The sequence below is a fragment of the Lepisosteus oculatus genome, chromosome 6 (assembly GCF_040954835.1).
Source record: "Lepisosteus oculatus isolate fLepOcu1 chromosome 6, fLepOcu1.hap2, whole genome shotgun sequence".
In the NCBI taxonomy this organism is placed as follows: domain Eukaryota; kingdom Metazoa; phylum Chordata; class Actinopteri; order Semionotiformes; family Lepisosteidae; genus Lepisosteus; species Lepisosteus oculatus.
Window position 1 is genome coordinate 16,356,135 of NC_090701.1, and position 20,679 is coordinate 16,376,813.

Consider the following 20,679-nt stretch of genomic DNA (forward strand, 5'->3'; position numbering starts at 1 on the left):
GTAAAGGATTAGTGCTGCTGCCTCACAGACCTTGGGCCCTGGGTTCGATTCTGAAATTGGATGCTTTCTGTGTGGAGTTTCCTATTCCTCATGACATAGTGGAGTGGCATCTCATCTAGAGTGTTTTTCCACCTCACACTTCGTGGTTCCAGGATACTGTATCGGGTGCCACATCCCTTAACTTTCTGATGATCAGTGGATGAAGGATGTTGTCAGTATAGTACCGTCAAGATAATCACCTACACCTGACCAAAATAACATTCATCAATTGTCACTAGAAACTGGACAAGGTTATTATCATAGATAGCTCAGTACAAATCACATCACCAGGGATTTTGGCCGAATATGTGATGATCTGGAATGTAATTTTGTCTCCATCCTGTCTAATTCAGACAAAACAATATCTGAGTTTGGGAGTTATTGGAGGAACATACAATCTAAGTACAAGTTCCAAATCTGGTACAATGGGACATATTTATTAAGAGGGTGCATATAATATATGGAGGCTGCTCTTCTGGAGGTTGTGACAAATCCTGACTATTTATTTTCACGTTGGTACATAGAAAGTCAGCTCCTTTTCAAAGAAAACAGGCAACATAGCCCTGTACACTTGGCAGTGGGATCCATGCTGCACTTGTACCCAGATTACATTCTCACAACAACCCAGCAGAAATGCACCTTTACAGGAGTGAGGAAAATATTGAGGGAGGAGGGTTAGTCTTTCCTGCTGTATCCCAGTGGATAGCAGTGCTAAAGGTCCTCTGTGCTAGTGGACTGCATTGTGTCATTTCTTATCACATCACTTCAGATGGAATTAGAAAAATAAGGAGTATTTGTTTTTTCTCTGATGGGCATTTATTCTTGCATACCGCATAGGCATTTGTTTCATATGAGTGTAACTTGTTGACTGGATTGTTGGCCAGAGGTACTTGTGTTTTGAAATCAGGTCTCAATGGTGTTGGAGTCTTAGATTCAATAAGGTAAGGGAATGGAAGAGAGCAAGACCCCTCATTACATCTCAATCAGGACCTGAATCCCCCCTTCTTTGAATGAGGAGGACTCTTGTTTTTGCTACTATTGTTGTTTGGGATGGGGAGGGAAGATGGTGACATTTTGTTAAAAAGCAAGATTAAGGACTTCACCTTTGTCATTTTATTTCCACTTTCGTTTGGCAGCTGCTGTGTATCTTTTTATTCAAAACATGAATTCCTCCTCTACATTGGTTATGGTTTCTGATACTCGTGACTAATTTTTCTGTTTTGTCCTGGAACGCATGTGGGCTGAATTCTCCCTCCAATCGTGTTAGCTTTCTAAAAATTTGCTTCCAAGGAGTAATATTGAAATATGCTATTGTTTGTGTTTTAGGGGTTCTTGCTCCTTGGCTGGAAATGAGGTATGGAGTACCACTGAGGGGAATCAGTGAGGCATTTTGTGTAGAGGAGGGAAAATATGATTTTTGTTGTATTTCTGTTTGGAAAAAAAATTAAATTGCAATAAAGAACATGCTTAGATAAAGATAAAGCACTGAATTGCAATTTCCTGGAAAAGACCAAAGTGTACATTAGCTTTCTGCCTGTAGGTGGTATAGATGTTAACCAGTGCTGTCAATATTATGGAGATTATAAATTTCACAATGGTGTGAATATGAGCTTTTAATGCAAGTCTTTGATGAATAATTACAACAGGAGCTGGACTTAGTGCAGGACAATCAACAGGCTGACACATAAGTTCATAAGGAAAACTTTGATCTTATCGGTGTTTGGTTGCATATTTTATTGCAGACATTTTTCAAATTATCTTAGCAGAGTGAAAAGGTGCATATTTTCTATTATAAATGTTTTTCTAAATTATTTTTTATATTTTTATTTTTCCTGAACATTGGTTAATGCCTGCTCATAGATGGTTAACATGAACATGCTCTCTTTTCAAAATTTTAAAACAGACTTTCCCAGACATCCACAGGGAAAAAAAGTATTTTTGAAAACCCCAAACCCACTAAACCTTTCATATAAACATGCATTTTCTTTAAGGATCTGTAAATAGCTTTGGTGCTAAACCAGAAAAGCCTTATATTATAACAGAAAATGGTTTCCATATGCTGAGAGGAGACACATAGATCTGGTTTAAAATCCAGATTGCAGGATAAAGTTATAGACAAGAATTAGAAAACAGAAAAATAATGTATTGCACTGTGTCATGACCCTCAGAAGCAGAGGGTGGAACTTTGATGTAAATCTTAAATCTGGTGTAACTGTGATTACATCCTTGTAGCTGATAACTAGGCAGAACTTTTGCTTTTATCAGATGCTAGTCCATCATGGTTTACGCTAAACTGCAAGCCAGATGATCAAGACGTCAGGAAGCCTTTATCCTACCAGAATTGCTGGAACACATTCCCTGCTTTTTTCACAGCATGCCTTTTTGTTAAATGCAAAAGTAATTGGAAAAACAGAAGACAAAAGCCATTTAGCAGTGGTCTTCTTGTTATGTTATAACTAACACATGACACATCTAATCATTATCACAGAAGTGTGGTATGTCTATACTGATATGGATAGATCCCTGGAGCACTGTTAATGCATCAATGTTGTTCAGTCTTTTTATTAATCTACATATGTATGTTATAGACACAAAAAAATGAATGATACTTCAGAAAAAAAAGTTATTCTTGCAACTGACAATAAGATTATAGCAGATAATTAAATGCTATTTCTATTTTTGAAGGCTTATTGCATTTATCTTATGGCCTAAATGTCTGTAAAGTGTCTTTAGAAACAAATACTGTATGTAGTTAACAGGGATAGAACTGAGAAAAACATTGTTGTTTCAATAAACATCTGCAATTACATCCACAAAGGGCCCTGTTCTGTACTATAATTACCTAATCATTTGAATTAATGTGCAGTCACATATTGCAATTTATAGACTTTATGAGCTACAATTAAAATATTCTTACATTTCAGTTCTGTGCCTTTTCTGCTGTCTTTCATTTTGAAGAGTGTGTAGCTACTCTCTGTCTCAGTATGCAGGCTTTAAAGGCAGATACAGTATGTGCACACTGGCATGCTTGCTTTGAGCACAGGTATTCACTGCACAGTGTAAACACTGCATATCATAAGGGGCTGATGGGAGAGGTGTAGATGGTCTTGGCTTATCTTCAGACTGCAGCCTGCTGTTGTTGCCTCAGTAACAACTACCAGTACATTTTTACCTTTATGGAGACATTTGCATGCTTAGTAGATTTTAAACCAATATATTAAAAAGAGTGCATTATTGTAGGATTCCCCAACAAGTAATAAGCCTACATCGCAAGGTACCATCCCAGCATATCATCTAACATTCACCTTGATCCTGATTGAAATATTGTAGTAATGATAGCACTGACGTTACACAGACTGACTTCTAAAGTTTTATGGCCATTAAGCTTATGAAGGCCTGAAGGCCATACATTTTCTATTAGAAAAGAAGACCTTTAGACCTTTATCATGAATGGTCCTTTATCCTGTGTTAAGAGCTACAAGATGTTAATGTATCCAATGAAAATAGTCAATTATTACACTTTAAAAAATAAAGTTTTCTATAATATGAAGAATTGCTTCACATGGAACTCTTACGGTGATTGCAGTTTAGCAATAGAGCAATTTTTACTGTAAAAAAAGATTATATCCTTTGTATAGCAATGAATGTATCTGTATTGTTTTGCTATGGTTTTCAATGTAGTTCCCACATTAAAAATAGTATTAATGTATAAAATACAACAATGCAGATTTCAAAGAGAATTTGACAAGCATGTTTCACATTATTTCTTAAGAAGGTTACAAATAGCCCATCAAGCTTTTTGTTTGCGAGGAGATTACTTATTTAAGGTCCTTTTCCAGCCTCTTTGGAAGAAGTGATTGTAGCTTGTTGTAAATGTTCCTTTGCACACAGACGAGTTCCTCCTGTTCTGAGTCTTTATCAGTTTCTACTCTGGTCCTGTTTCACTCTGGATCTTCAGGGATTTTGAGTACTTGCATCAATTCACCATTCAGTCTCTCGTTCTAAACCAAAGATATTTAGCTATGGTAACTTGTTCCTGGAGGGTCAGACAATACACTTGTGTCCTTCTTTAGAGTGTATCTGTATTCTTTTTTAACTGTGGCCCCTACAATTGTAGTTAATATATATATATATTACCATTATATTAAAAAATATTTCAGTTTTAATTTCATCAATACTTGGCGTAGACAGAATATATAAAGTATAGTGATTTATTTTGAACCTGATCCAGTTTAGAAATAGAAATCATGAGCTGTGATGTTTTTTGGTGAGTTCAGTTAACAGATGTTAGAAGGCCTTTTGAGTTTTATCAAGCTATTAACAAGCATGAGAAAAGGTTAAGAATTAGAGGAGCCTATTCCGCCTATCAAATCAGAATTGTGGCACATCTAGTCCGATATTTAATAATAGCAGTATTTCTGGACCTCTTCTAACCAGGAAGACTTTGGCATCTTCATTAAGAGCTTTGAAGGTTTAACGAACATTCAAAATGCATTTCTTAATCTCATTTCCCTTGTTTATTTAATATCCTGTGTCATTTCTATAGTTATATTTATAAATATGCAAATGAATCTTTTTGACAGGGAGCATTTCTAGTAGCACATTACTAAGAGTCACAGACTTGGTTCTTCAGCATCAGTTTGACTCTGACAATCCCATGAGCCTATACATCTCTCTGGTGTGTTACTTCAAATGTATTGCAACAGACGCTCATTCGTATGTGAGCTTGAGGAGATGTATATAAATGTACTGCGGAGTAGTGACACTGGACAAGAAAACAAATGAGGAAATTAAGGTTTTCATCTTCAAAGGTGACTGTAGTATTTTTAATCTTCTGTAGCTGTAGCCTAATTAATTAGTACTGCAGCTCACTATACCTTCATAACAATACAATACTTGTCAAGTTTTCCATGATTTGGAACAAAAAGCCCGTAGAAGCCTTGATGCAAATTAATAACTTACAAACAGCAAACTGGCCAAAATTAAATGTAAAGGAATGCTACATGACTAGAAATACATGCTGAATATGTACTTGTAGAATGCTAATTATGGGACATTCTAAAGTCCTACTCACTGTTACTGTTTATTTATCTCTTAATATGCAGCTGTTTTCAGCTGCCATTATTAACAAGGTTCCCTTTGTGGACAACATGTAAGTTTTTCTTCCATTGCATGCAGTTGACTGTTTTCTTTTGTTATTTCTTGGCCAACTATAATTCTGTAGTGTTGATTGCTTTTTCTCAATTGCTGATCCAGTAAAGTAAAGCAGTATGTGTGTCCTAAATCACAGAATGTGCTGAAGCTTTCATCCCATTTTTGGCTGTTGGCTTCCTGTATTTGACCAGACCTAAGTGCTTTCAGATGTAAAGCTTTAATACACATGTTTAGGGTCATTTGGAACTTGGGTGAAGTTCATGTGTATAATCTGCTTATCCCTGTCCCATGGCATCTGCTAAGGTCACTTAATGCCAAACTCTTGACTATACTAGTAATCTATTTCTTCAGATAAGCTCTCATGTAATCTTGAGCCCTTGCCTTTGAATATATTGTATAGAGAAATTACTGTCGAATTACTGAATACTTTGAAAACTTCTAGTAAAGGCATTACCCTGAACATAGTGGCAAAAGAGACAGGACCTTTGGATGGGAATTAGCTTTGAAGGATGCTATATACATGTTGAGCTGCTATCTTGTTGAACACAAATGCTAGCCACTTAGAATTGTTTACCTTTTGCAGAAGCAGTTGTCAGTTTTATGTAGTAATCTTCAGTCCTATAAAGGATTGTTTTTTCAGTTTATACACAGGTGATTTTGTCAATATGTTACAAAACAATTTACAGAATTACAAGCGCAAACACAGATGTTTCTAATAACATTTTTGCTCTCTGGGATTGCTCACATGTGTAGTCATGTAAAATTTCTACTCAGTCATTAAAGAAGAATTATATGAATCAAAATGGCCCCATCCATCGAGTTGAACTTCTTCTTGCATCTTATGGGAGTGTTTCACCTGTTGATGCTGGCTTTGATCTTGAGAAAATTTCAAAAACGCTATCATCCAGAAAGCATTAAGCAATTTAGATCCCATTCTATCTCTTTTTTGTCCTGAAAATGACTGATGTGAATAGGAGTGCCAGTATTTTTTGTACTGGACCACTGTAATAAGTAGCCATATGCCTTTCCTGAACATCTTTGTCACATAGTTTTTCCTGACTTTTTCAGAATGACGGTTGTGCTGTGCACTTTAGCATACTTCCGATGCATGTATTCCATTCAACAATTCAGTAATATGTATTCCGTAGACTGAAGTTTCAAATAGTGTCGACGCACAACATGGCTGTACAAAACGTAGCTGACTTGCGTTTTTTTTTTTCCTGTGTTGCAGGCCTCCTGGTCTTCCCAGCAGTCCGGCATTTTCTGATATCTCTCTTATCAGAATCTCGCCCCATAGGAATCCTTCAGTGGGTGCAGAGTCTCCCTTCAACCCCCCACACCCATACATCAACCCTTACATGGACTACATCAGGTCCCTTCACAGCAGCCCTTCCCTGTCCATGATCTCTGCCGCCAGAGGACTGAGTCCCACCGACGGTGAGTTTCAGCTGTGCTAGCCGCACTTCTCTTCACTCACAGTACATACTCCGGACCGCTTGTGTTGAGACAAGATCTGTAATGAACAGGTCTTGAATAAACACAGAAGTCTCTTTCCAGCACACTCACTCCAGTTGAACATCATTAAGAGCTGCTTGTTCTGTGCTGTGATCGCATCTGATAAGAAACGATCAGTGCTTTTTGAGTCTAACCCCAAGTATGCTGGGATTTCATCACTCATTTTCATAACTGAACTATGTGAGGCTAAATTAGCCAAACAATTTACGGTCATGACATTTGGTCTTCATGGAGCCCCAGCCTCTTTCCAACGATTAATGGATAAGCTTTTGGAAGGATGTGAGAAGATAGCAGCATATCTAGATAACCTTGTTAACTTCAGTAACACATGGGAGGAACACCTGGAACACCTAGAAAGAGTGCTAAGCAATATTGTGGCAGCAGGGCTTACTCTTAATATGGAGAAATGTGCAAAAAGTGAATGGGCAAAAATAGGCAGAAAGTGAAATCAATCACCTGGAGTATAAAATAGGCAAAGGAAAGATACGACCGCAAGTAGACAAGGTGAAGGCCATCCGAGATAGTCCCCGACCACAAACAAAGCGCCAGGTACGCGCATTCCTTGGCTTGGTCGGCGTTTTATTCTTGCAGAGGAGATTTGTTTATAAACAGACCCTGGTGCAAACTCCTTTCATAAGACAGACACCTGGAGAGCCACAGTCCAGCAGGCCTTATTGGTCACTGCAAGTCAGGAATGGCCAAGTGTGCTCCTTAAGAGCAATTGGGTGTTGGTCTTTTCATTTCATACTATTCGTTTCTAAATTGAACAAATCACCTATTTAAGTGGTCAAACATGTTCCAGTTGTTCAGAAGCTGATGATTTAGTGGTGACGCATGAAGATGTATTTCATTTATGTTTTTGTAGATACAAAATATTGAAAACTTTCTGTTAATTATTTGAACTTCTAATCTTATCCAAGTCATGAATTACGGTAGAGAAAGTCCTTAAGAGATCAGTCTTGTATAATTTTTCAGTAACATTCATGGATTTCTCAGGAATGATTTCTGTATATTTTAAGAGAGCAAACCTGCATTTATTCAGTTTTTTTTTCATAATTGGATCTGTGATGTGCAAGTAATGGCTATGATTTACAGACATAGACGTGACCAATAATGAAACTTTATATAAGATAACATTTATATGATTTCTCAGAATTATTAAGACAGAACTTTTTAGTCAGAATTCAGAAAATATCAAAATTAATGTTCCCTTCCTAATGGTCCTATTATTTAATTCTAGATGACTAAAGTTACTTTTTTTTCGACTTTTAGGAATCCTAAGAGACTAGCACTGGATGTTTAACAACTGTCGGCTAAAGCTGTTGAATAATGAGCATAAGGGAAAAACAATCAAAACAATCATTCTAATAAAATGCTAATTTATGTTGTTTTTAAATTCTAAGTGAAAGCAGTTAGGTCATTTCAATAAGCTGGTGATTTTTCCTTATATAGCACAGTGCATTCGTTATTATTAGTTAATCCAAACACTTCTGTAAGAACACTCAGGAAGTATTTTAAGTGCTTCTGGAAAGATACCAGATTTGTCTACTACTAGGGAAAAGCAATGACCTAATGCACACTACTTCACTGCACTTCATCTGTGTGCTGCATTTCCTTTTGTCCAGGCTTCTCCTGAGCTGAAACAATTGTTCTGAAGTATGGTTTTGGGGGGAGAAGGAGGGTGGATTTCTGAGGATGAATGTGGGCACTTCTCACCATACCTTGCATCTGCGAACCTAAGCTAATTAACTGAGTGCTGACTTTCTTTTTCTGGAGAAAACATCTATTCATAACCACCATACCTTCTTTTCCCTTACCATTACAATCACAGAGACATACAAACTCAATATTATGTGTCTAAATCAATCAATGCTGTTCAAAAGATTCAGCAACAGATATGCACAAGAAGCAGTGTTAGAAGAGGTTTGCCTTTTTAGCATTTGTCTCTATAGTCTGATTTGCTAAGAACCATTTGCTTTTGTGGAAGAAAAACAAAGCATTTAAACAGGTATGAGTCAGCAAAGCAAGAGAGCATTAAATTCTGTATGGAACTGACGTTTGCCATTGAAGTTCATGTTTGGAGATGATTCAGTCTTCCTACATCCAGGACACCACTTCTGTTTGATAAAACATTTCCATGTTTATATTTTTCCCTGAGCAGCTGCTACCATGAACTGCGTAGTGTCATCTGTTTGAGACAAGTTATTCTTTGTTTCAGTCATCAGTCAGCAAGGGCAGCTTTTCAGTATAAACCATTTTGTGTATGTAATGTCCACAGACCTTCAAAACCCTACTGCATAACTACAAGAACCAGCACTTCTGCTATATTAAATAAATATAAATACAGTATGTACTTTAAATTATTTTTTACATGGGTACAAATGAACCTAATGGCTAACTCTAAGTGTCTTTTTTTCATGTTTTTATTAGAATATTTTTTTTAAAAGGATTAAAAAAAATCTTATTTTTATTTCCTTTGTTGTGGAAAGGAGATACAGTATAGCAGTTCGAGATTTGGTCAATAAATTCAGTTTCATAATTACTGTATTTGGATTGATAAATTCCAGTTTATAATTTTAATTTACAATTTGCTTTTAAAACACATATTGTTACTTTAGTTACTTTTAGTTATCAAATTTTGCTAGTTAATGAGATGTGCAGAAACACAGGCACAACATCTTTAAATCTTAATTTCTGCACAACCTGGGTGTACTGTATACATTTGTTTCTGACTAATTTTGTTGGAAATGCACCTGACTCCTCAATTCTTCACTGTAGAAACACAGAGAAGGTTTTACTGTATCAGTGCCTAATTTTTTTTTTAACAGTTGATGGTTAATAGTTTTTCCATAACTAAATTAAGTTCTTGGTGAGCCCGTTATTTTTCTGTTTAGTAAACACTAAAATAATAATCTTTGTCTTATCTTTTGGAGCATTTTTGGTGCTTGCCTGCCTAAATGACTGACGTGAATTTATTTAACAAATATGATTTTACGGCATGCTGTCATTTTACTCCTTCATGTATTCAAGCAGACATTCTGAAACCTAGCATACTCACTAGATCCATTACTTAAAGCACCAAGATGCCTTTGAACTTCACAGATGATTAACTTAAAGCAGTGTCTGTGTTGAAGATGGCCTGAATCAGACTCCTTGTGTAAATAAAGACCAAAACGGTACAAACAACATGTCTGGAGTAACATATTGTTAACGTTAGAAGCTACAACAGCTGCATAGGATCAGAAAATGTTTTGATTGTACATGTTTAATTAAAGTGCAGCGATTCAGTGTTAACATTTTTTTTAGTTGCTGCTGGAGTTTTTAGGCCAGCATATTTAATTCAACAGGAAGACATCCATCAGACATTAATCCAAAGAAAAACCAGCCAGTTTATATCGTCATAGACGGTGAAAACTACATAGCAGCCTTTTCTGTTAGGTCTGCCTTGCAGTTCTGTGCATTCTTTAGTACAATACTTATTGTGATGTTTTATAGATAAGACCCTATAGGCCTATACACTTACCAAGTTGTCATGTAAATGCATATTTCTATTGCTTTCTGTCAAGTTGTTTGGTGAAACCACAAACCTGCGTGGTGCCAACATTTTGATTTAGCAAAGCCCTCTCCCTCTGAAATGAAAATGAGACACATAACAGTTCAATCCAAAGCACACTTAAGCGGAAAAATGAAGACAATTAAAATTCCACCCCCCAAAGATATAATACCCAAATCAAATTAATTCAGAATTTTCTTATATTTGTAGAACCAATCAGGGATGCATATTGCACACATATAGACCAGTCTTTAGAACACTGCTTTTCATCCTTTTTTTTTTCCTCGGGAATTAGCCGTAACACTTTATGAGCTAAACTGATTTCCCATTTGCATCCAGAACTATAGAGCATTTTTTTGCATTTCTGGTGACAATATGTGCAAACCACGACTCACTGCCAACTCTTTATTTTTAGACTGTAGGAACCATTTCAAGGACTTAGCGGTCTATTACTCAGGGAGAAAAAAAAAGGGGAAAAAATATGTTGCTGTTTCTTGATGTATGCAGATCTGAAGGGCTTTGTCTTAAGCAGCGTTCAAAGAATGTGAGCAGAAGGGAGTGCAGGTTGAATATCTACACCATCGCTGCTGAAAATGACAACACCGTGGGGATCATCACTAGCTTGATCCAGAGTAATTTTAACGAAAAAAGTAACACAGAATTCAGACAAAACATAGTATCTCTCATACAGTATATCATTGACTTCTCCTGAAGTCAAGCTCTGGCTTAGAAGTGATCATCAAGCAGGGAGCCTGGGACAATCTTTTATTTTTATGAGTTAATCAGTTATTTATTTTTTTTTATTTGTTTTAGCTCCCCATTCTGGTGTTACCCCTGCAGAATATTACCATCAGATGGCCCTCCTGGCTGGTCACAGAAGCCCCTACGCTGATATAATCCCATCAGTCGCGTCAACAGCTGGGGCTGGGACCAGTGCTCTTCACATGGAATACCTGCAGGCAATGGAGGGTGAGTAATCAAGCCAGCAGTGCTCTCCTATGTGAGAGACATAAACTTGCACACTTCACAAAACAGTTCTTAAGTTCCTGTGGTGCTTCAGAAATGGAGGACGTGAACCTTAAAAGCAAAGAGTGGCAAAATATTACTCTGGGAAATTAGTTCAGCTGTCCTCTCCAATTGCTCACTGCACAAGTGTGCAGAAAAATAAAAATCACTAGGAAGCTACACCCATCTTAAAGTAACCAAATGAAGTTGCTTTGGAACAAGACAGCTTTTTAGTCTTTAATAAAGAAGGAACTTTCACTCAGTTAAAGCAGATACCAAAGCCTTGCATTTATTAAAGAAATACACATTTGATCAGTTAAAAGAAAAATTTAAATATTGATTCTACATTGTAATATTGACCTTAAGGGTCAATACTACTATTCAATGACGTAACTGAGTTTTCTTAGGAGTTTGATGTTTTAAACGGTAAACTTTTTTTTTACTGAAGATTTAATACAGTTCTTGGCAAATCTGTGCACATAAATTGAACGGATACAATATTAGTGAGGAAATAAAACTTCCAAATTATGCGCCTGTTGTAACCCTTTTTCACAAATATCTAATTAAAAATATTAAATATCTTCTTTTGAGATTGTACTACCACAATATTGTGATGATTGGAAGGAAATTTGCTACAAACCAAAATACAGTTTTCAGTATTTTATAAACATGGTAAACTATTTAGCAATGAATGTCACAACTAAACCAAAGCAAGAATGTACCTAAAAGGGGTACTGTTGCTTCTTTTTCATTAAACTTGTACTTACAAACTCTTCTGGTATCAAGCTCACTGCTTTAACCATTTGCTCTATTGAAATAATATTTCTAATGTACAGTATAACTTTTTACTTGTGTTCTGTAAGTTACAGAACTCTTTATCTGTGACTTGTATGGTCTTAAGATTTTTAAGCAGAATATAAAAAATTACAGTTTTGCTTCTGAATTAAATATAACTGTAGTAAACTTAACTGATTGCTAGAGCACAAGGGAAAGTAGGTGCTGCTCAATTTTATAAAATCACTGCTTATATTAATATACTGTATATTATATTGTTAAACGTGATTGAAAGTTCAATTGTAGGTAATTTGTTAGACTAATTCTGTCATTTATTTATCATTTAGGATTACTATATTGCTATTTATTTTTACCATTAGTGGTTAAACAATTTGCACAGATACAGTAATGAGCAATGTTTGATGTTTTGAATTGGCTGTCTGGAATTTTCATCAGACAGTTGTGTTGTTGTTTGTCTCTCCTCAAAATACAGTTTGAGTGTTGTGTGCACCATACAATATTTAGTGTTTAGTTAGGGAGGAGTTCAAAATTGAAACATTAAAATGTAGCCAAATTGTAACCATGCCTCAACTGCATTAGGCTTCATAATTAACAATAGTATTTAAGTGGAGTAAAAAAATGCACTAACAGCATTTAAATTAGGTATTGTCTTAATGTGCTATGTAGGAAAATGCATAGCAGTAATATGCTAATGAGTTATTTTAAAGTGTAAATAGGAAATTAAACGCACAGTGAATCTTAGGAAGGTCAAGCCGTCTCACCTCCCTCTATTTGATGAGAATGTATTTAGTCAGGCAGTTGCAGCTTTTATATAAATAGGGGGCGAAGTTACCCTTTTACTCTGTACAAACTAATTAAAACTATCTAAAGTTGCATGGGTATCAGAAAATTAATTGCTATTAAGTGGGAATTGGAATGTCCCACCATTCATCAATGTAGAAATCCTTTCTTCTGTGTCAGTGTTTTAGATTAATAGACTGAAACAAAACAATTAGGGAAAATTTAAATAGAGATGTTGGCTTTTTTTTCAAATAAATCGTCTGTGATCATCCCTGGTAATAATTCATTGCATATTTTAACAATGTGTGTTCTGAGTTAGAAAATTAACACTTTAAAGTTCCCTGCAAGAATGAATGGTGATATATAATGTGTATTTAGGGTTGTTAGCCAGAATTTTGCTGGCCAAAATCAGTTTAATAACCTAAATAATTAAAATGGAAAAGGGTATGACAAGGTTAAAGGGAGACTTGTTTTAAAACAGTAGTTTCATTTGACTTTTAATGTCAACTCTTTATTCTCCTTCCTATTGCCTATATGTTAAACAAATATTTCACAATGTTTTCCTTGTTTTGTGGGGTCATATTTAGCTCCAACTACACTTTAACTTAAGACAGATATCTTTCATTTACCGTGATGGAGGAGATACAGACAAAATCCCAGGTAAATGAAAGAAATAAAAATGTAAGCATTTTAAAACATGTTTTGCTTTAACCATCATGGCTTGAGGGATAACAGCCTACAGTAGGTCTGTGGATGAGGCAGCCAGACTTCCAGTGTATGATGAGCCAAAGCTTTGCCTCTTTGGTAGTTGCACTGGGCTGTGATGGGAAACTATTCTCAAGAGCTCAGAAAGCTCTTCATTTGTGCCTTAATGATTGGTGGAAGAATGGGTCTGGCTTTTTACCAAACCTTAATTCTAAACAATGATTCTGAATCAGTTCCAGTACTTGTACATAAATGTCTGCAAGCTTCCCATAATTTTTATTTTTGTAACTTAATTGGCTTCCAGGCCAAAATCCAGTGTAAACCAGTATGGGTCATTGGTAGTTTGTACTCCGGCATTCAGAACATAAAAGGTCGAACATGATGAAGGTGATCAACTACAAAATTACCAGGTATCATCCTAAGTACTTGCTAATTAGCATGTCACAGTCATATAAACATATTACTACAGAATTTTATAACAGGGACCTCTATCTGGGTATCATGTTTTTAATGTGGGTGAAGACACACAAAAAAAATATTCAATTCCTTATTTTGATTGGTCTTAAAATGTATTCTGTAACAGCCTTGCTGATGTAATAGTGGCATAACAGTGGAACTTTCAACCTTTAAACATGCTCGCAGATTTATATTTTTTTCTTCCCAAAATTCAAATTATCCCTGGTCAAAACAAATTATCCCTGGTCAAAACATTACCTCTGGCCCGACATCAATTCAGGATGTTGGCATGACCCATGCTTTGAAAAACATACTGGTAACCACTGCACTAATTGAATTCAAGCTTGGAAGATTTCATCCACACTTCAGACTGCTTCAGATACCCTCTTCACAAATTGCTACGGAACAATTCTCTCTCTATTTTTGGTTTATCTGATTTGTATTGATACGTTTCTTAAGTTGGTACAATTGTAGTGATTAAACAATTAAAATATGTCAAAATGAGGTCCTGTATAAACCAAAATGGTGGCTTGACCTACATGTTGTTTCTAAATTTCAGACTTATCCTGTTCCATGACATTTTAAGTGTTTAACTCCAAAGGTGGGAGGCATTATCTTTTTTACAACAGGATACAATTTTCAAAACAATGGGATACTGTGTAACAAAATGTCAGAATTGAAAATGAAAGTGCAACACACAACTGCTGATGTTCAAAAACAGTTTAACCAGTTAAGTTCAAACTTGATACATATAAACCTATGGAAAATGCAATTAGAATATGATGCAGTGGTGATTCTGAACATTAGATATGTGGTCCCAAAAAATATTAGCAGTTGTCCTCCGAGGCTGTTTGCTAGTTGACTTGACAATAATATCTGTGGCCTGCGTTGTATTTTGAGTAACCACAGATGGTGGTTTGAGATGCATTTTCAATAACCTTTCAAAATCATATCCAATATCTAAAAAAGGGTCAATTTAAATCTTGGCAACTTTTTTAATGTAGGTTCCAGTGATAGACACCTAGAAGTGTTAAAATGCAACAGATTTCTATTGATTCCAGTACTCATTTGTGACATACTAACTAGTTTAATTATCTTCTGTTCTAAAGATAAATTTAGCTGATCTAACTATTTATCATAGTGGGGTAAATACAGTCGGAGTATTCTAAAATGGTTTCACACCAGAAACTCAAGATACTTACAGTACTTGAGTACCATCTTAATATCAGAAAGATGTTATTCAAACGTTAGTTATTAAAACATGGCATAAACTTAGAACTTAGAAATTTTACTGCTTTAGCCAACTAACTCCAACTAACTAAACCTTGTTAGGTATAAACCTGATGACAGTGCTGTTCATTGGAAACATTTGTTTCTGTCTGCATTTTGTTTTATGAATTAAACTGAAATGTTTCAAACCACCTTTCAAAAATAGAACACATTTTTCCCCTGGTGAGTATTTCCGAAATAGAAAATGTCATAACAGCAAAAATATTTTAATTGCAGCAAGATTTGGATTCTTTATTTATTGGTAGTATGTAATCATACATATTATATGAATGAAAAAATATCACATTTTTCAGGGCTCAGTGTCCTTAACTTTAATCAGATGCATGTTTGTCTTGAAGGAATATTGAGCTGGAAGCCATTTAGAAGTACAAAGACTAGTAAAGACATAAATAAGTCTTATATTGTATGATGTTAATGACATGTGGCATCTGTTTACACACCATTGTGTTTTTTTATTATTTTATTGCAATTAACATCTATTCCACAACAATGTTACTTACACATTGTTGCAGTCATTGACAATGGACTGTGCTTAGATGGCATCACAACTTGATTTTGTTTGATTCATTATTCTTTATTTTTATTATGAAGTGTCCCCATTTTTCCTAACATAAGACAACCTATTCTATTACTGAATCATGTAAACCATAAGTTTTGTAATTTGGAACTCCACGTTAAGATTTCATGTTAAGTTATTTAAGGAAATCTTAAGATTAATTTATTTAAGTAGCTGTTCAGCCCATGTTAAGGATGGGCTCACCAATCAGGTGGCCTTTTATATTTTTGTTCCATGCATTTGACTGAAGTTCTGGCTTTAATGGTATCGTAGGTCTGTGCTACCACTGTCTGCCTCCTCACGGTGAATTAATGATGTGAGTGTCTTAGCAGCCATCACATTCATAAATCACAGGAAAATGAGAGGGATAATACATAGAAGCCTTTTCTTTTTGTTTAGCAATTTATCATTTTGCACATACATTAATAAACAGAGCTCCCCTGAGGTTAACCATAGGAAGATAAATTCCTCTCCCTAATTTCCCACAATTGCAGCTAGTAGATCACAGGTGGAGACTCCAGCACTTGTTAGAGATCGTCACTCTTATGGCCTCTTCTCCTTGTATGAGGAATTTTCATGATGCTCTGCAGAATGACACCTGACCTACACCTGCTGTGTGGAAGAGCAGGAAGCTGCCAGAACAGTTCTTTGTGCTACAGCTGTGTAGCACCTAGCAAGCCTGTACAGGTACATTAGTGAACTCACAACACCTGCATTTAAAGAGTGGCCTTCAGAATGGTGTCACAGTTAACAGATACAGAGAGTCCTTCCATTTCGTAAACCCAGTGGCATCAAGTATTTAAATGTCTTCTTCAACATCAGCTCACATACAATAAAAGATGTGCCCATCGTAATTGAATGAATGAATAGGTAACATTTTTCTAATATTATAATAGCCTTTGCAAGTATAGTTCTCTGGCACCTTATTTTGTTTTACTGAAGCGTATTAATCACCAGGAAACAGTTCAAAGCTGTGTTAGTCAACCCTGAATATATCTGAAATTAGTACATTTACAATCAATAAAATCAATAATCTCTTGATTATATAACAGCTACAAAGCAAACACACGCAAACATCATACTAATGTGTAATAGAAGAGTAAAGCTGTAGACATGTGACCATTGCAAAAGGTGCTTTTTTTTCAGTTCTCATAGTACCCAGTACAGGGCCACTGTTTCATTCACTAGAATCTGCTTTTTTTTGTTTTTTGTTATGAGTTTTAAAAATAAGAAAAAACAATGGACTTTTATACCAGTTTTTGGCAAGCTTATTTTAAACATGTACATTCTGACTAAAAAAGACAACTATCACATTGAAAGGACACTAGGTAACCTTTGTGTCCAGCAGCACATCCCAAAATGAAGCATGTTTAAAGGTTCATCATATAAAGTACATTTACCAGTTTGGTTGCTTTTGGTTCTTCTGTATCTTACAGTCTTCACAGTCAAATTCACTGCCATTCCTCATGCTGCTCAGTACTTATAGAACAATGGAAGATGCTCTAAAATCACACCTTAGAGCCCCGCTAGGCGACTGGAAAGCCGTGTAAAATTGTCTAAAGATCGAACTAGTCTTTTGCTTGCTGTGATGAATGAATGGGTCGAAGAGCACTGAACAAAAAGGGAAAATAATATGTATGAACTCCAAGAGGGACCATTTTTATAGAAAGACCACTTGGATTGTAGCCTGTAGCTCTGAAGCTGTAAATCGTATCCTCTATCCATGTTTTTAACATTAAAATGTGACTTTTTCTGTGATTACACAGATATAAATGTGTGCATCACTTGTTCAGGTAAAAACACAAATTCATTTGTGAAGATAATTGCTCAAACTGTCTGAAGAAGTAAAGTAAAGTTTGCTGAAAGAAATGTGATTGCATTGAAAACTGTTGAAGTATATTGTTACAGACATTTTTGCTATTGTGTAAACACATTTCATATTGTACAGTATGTTTTTTTTTATTTATAAGACATTATAATTATATTTTGAAGCCTGTCTGTTGAAATTAAAATTGTCTATCATTGTATATTAAAACATCTCATTCTAAGATTTCTTTGCTGGATGTAATATTTCAGTTTTAAATTGTTTTTCAAACTACATTTCCTTCTAGCAATTCTAAAGCTTAAAAAACATTACTTTTGTACAAAACTTATCTCTGTTTGGAAGGAATTTAATGCTAATAGCAGAAAATATAATTACGTAGCTTTTTTAAAAAAAAAAATCTTCTTGGAGGGGTTTTCCTGTTTTAGTTGAGGTAGAGTGATAAGCACACCAGTGGCCTGTTGGGTCAAGTCTCGTTTATACGAATAAATTAAGTGATCATTAAATGTGTACAATGAATTCATTGGTTGGAGTAGTGCAACAGTTACTTTACTGTTGTCTGATATCTTTTAAAATGTGTCAGGTGTTGCTGTGACAGGACACAATTTTCGCACTGAGTATTGTTTTTTTTAACAGGTTCAAGATTTCCCAGCCCCAGACTCACAGCAAGACCAAGTCGCAAAAGAGCCCTGCCTATCTCTCCTCTCTCAGACCACAGTTTTGATCTTCAGACCATGATAAGGACATCTCCCAATTCCCTGGTAACCATACTGAACAACTCCAGAAGCAGCTCCTCCACAAACGGCTCATATGGGCACTTATCTGCAGGGACAATAAGGTAAGAACTAGGTTTTACCCAGACAAGAGTAATTTTTTTGTCTATGCAGCACCTCTTGAACAGTTCCTGTCAGCTGGTACCTTTTACATTGCCTTCTTTGAAGAGCAGCAGAATGCAGCAACTGCCAGTATTTTTTCTCCATGTCTGTAGAGCAAAGGTTTATCAATATAAGATGCAGACGTGGATAAAACAAACCTAGTCGGAGTCTTTCTATTTTGCAGCCTTCTCCCATCACATCTGACATGAGTGTGGCGCTCTCGGCCTAGCCTACAATGAACATTAACTTATGTTGTAAAATAATCCCTGAGTAATTGATCTGCCCGTAAGAGACTAATGATGAGAACTGACTTCAGGCCTTTGCACACTGCATCTGATCAGTCATCCCATTTTACGTAAATTGCCTTGCAATAAAAAAGTACCTGCCTCGACTTGCACATCAAGTCTGTTTTCATACAACATTGATCTGTCAGTTTTGGAATCACATCAGGTATGAATTGATCTAACCTAGCGGGTGATAAAAATTATATAAAGATATATAACATGAAGGTTTTACATGGTTTTCTTGCAGTTCATTCGCACAATAGTGGTACTGTTGTATTATAGTATTATACGTATAATAGCAACAATTATAGTTATTTAGCTATAATTGGGTTTAACCAGAGCACACAGAGGAAACCCAAACAAGCACAAGGAGAACCTACAGACTCCACACAGATGGCACCCCAGGTCCAGAATTGAACGCAGGGCTCCAGCACTGCAAGACACCAATGCTACCCAACATGGCACCTTGCCACCCTACTTTATTTAGGAATTATTTTTATTCGTTTAACGTTTTGGAAAGTGCAGGGCACAACCGATGAATGCAAATGAATGCAGAACCGATACACTACTGTGATACCTCTGTTTAGATTTTATTTTAATTTTTCATATTTGAGAATTTGCATAATCCTGAACTACACACATCCTGAAATCTCTGACCCGTTGACAGTCTGTTTTGAGTTCCTGTATGAACCTCTGGTGCTCTTCCAGCCTTTTACGTCTATAATATTAGCACCTAATATCACCAGAGCTTTTTGGATTTAGGTCCGTCATTGCTGCTGGAGATGGCTGAAGATATTTCCCCTATTTCTTTCTGCTGTGTTTTTCACATTCAACGTATAAATCAAATTCTGAAATTTTGCAACAGAGCAACAATTCAAATGTCCAGTCCTACTATTTTATAAGAAAAACTTTTTGAAAATATTTTAATTTGTTTTTCTGCAAGAGGGTTCACAAGAGGTAAACCATCTCTCTTGAACATTCATGGCTTTCATTTATATTCTTCATTTTGTTTCATTCACTACATCTTAAAATAATGAGAAGATATAGTAACCTTTAAGTAAAAAGCAACCAAATTAAGACTTCACTTTCCCTTTCTGTATTACACACAACAAGAAACATAATGAAGGTATAATTTACTAAAATGAAAAGTTGTATCTTAAAACTTGTCTGTTCTTGATTTGTTCCATATGCGAACGTCTACAGGCATGTCAGGAGTTAAGGTTTTGGATGTCAACCTCTGTACAATTCTTGTTGAGGGTCATTAAAGGTTATAGTCAACCTGCTTACCTACAAAGTATAGTTTTAATGTACATATTCAAACTTAAGAAATTTAAAACTAATATGCATGTCACCCATGAAGATCCTTGAGCAAACCAAGATACAGCTTAATTGCTAATGTTGTCACACAAGAGAAAGTTATAAAATGACAAGGAGAGAAAAAACTATTAAGTTTCCATTTAAACTGCTGAAGGGAGGCAAATCTGTCTGGAAGGCGATTCTGTTTATTTCATGTTTATGTGACCATTCTGCAATACAAGCCTTTATTATTCATGAAAGCTGAGGAAGAAAACTTCAGGACAGTTCATTTTCGTTAAGCCGACATCAGGAAACTTCAGAGGCTAAATTATACCTTTCATAGATCAACATAATTGCTAGCATTTCACACGTTAGGTGTTTTTTGTTTAGCCTTGTGATCTGACCATTTGAATTCATGAAGTGTTTGTGTCAGGACCTCAGGAAGGATGTATATATAAATCTCACATGGTATAGCAGCATGCAAATAGCAGTGCCTGTGTGTCTGGAATGGAACTTAATAAAAGTGTGAAAGAAAGAAGGAGAGAGACGCATAC

The 20,679-nt window shown here is 35.7% G+C and overlaps 1 protein-coding gene across 4 annotated transcripts in view; it reads left to right on the forward strand.

Annotated features, from left to right (window-relative positions):
- Positions 1 to 20,679, forward strand: part of gli3 (GLI family zinc finger 3) — a 161,518-nt gene that overhangs the window by 110,126 nt on the left and 30,713 nt on the right. For 3 of the 4 annotated variants that reach the window (XM_015354925.2, XM_015354926.2, XM_015354930.2), the window contains 3 exons: positions 6,425 to 6,630; positions 11,075 to 11,230; positions 18,307 to 18,508. In XM_015354925.2, coding sequence (XP_015210411.2) covers positions 6,425 to 6,630; positions 11,075 to 11,230; positions 18,307 to 18,508 — 564 coding nt within the window. The remainder of the gene's footprint in view (positions 1 to 6,424; positions 6,631 to 11,074; positions 11,231 to 18,306; positions 18,509 to 20,679) is intronic. The other variant, XM_015354929.2, reaches the window with a different exon arrangement.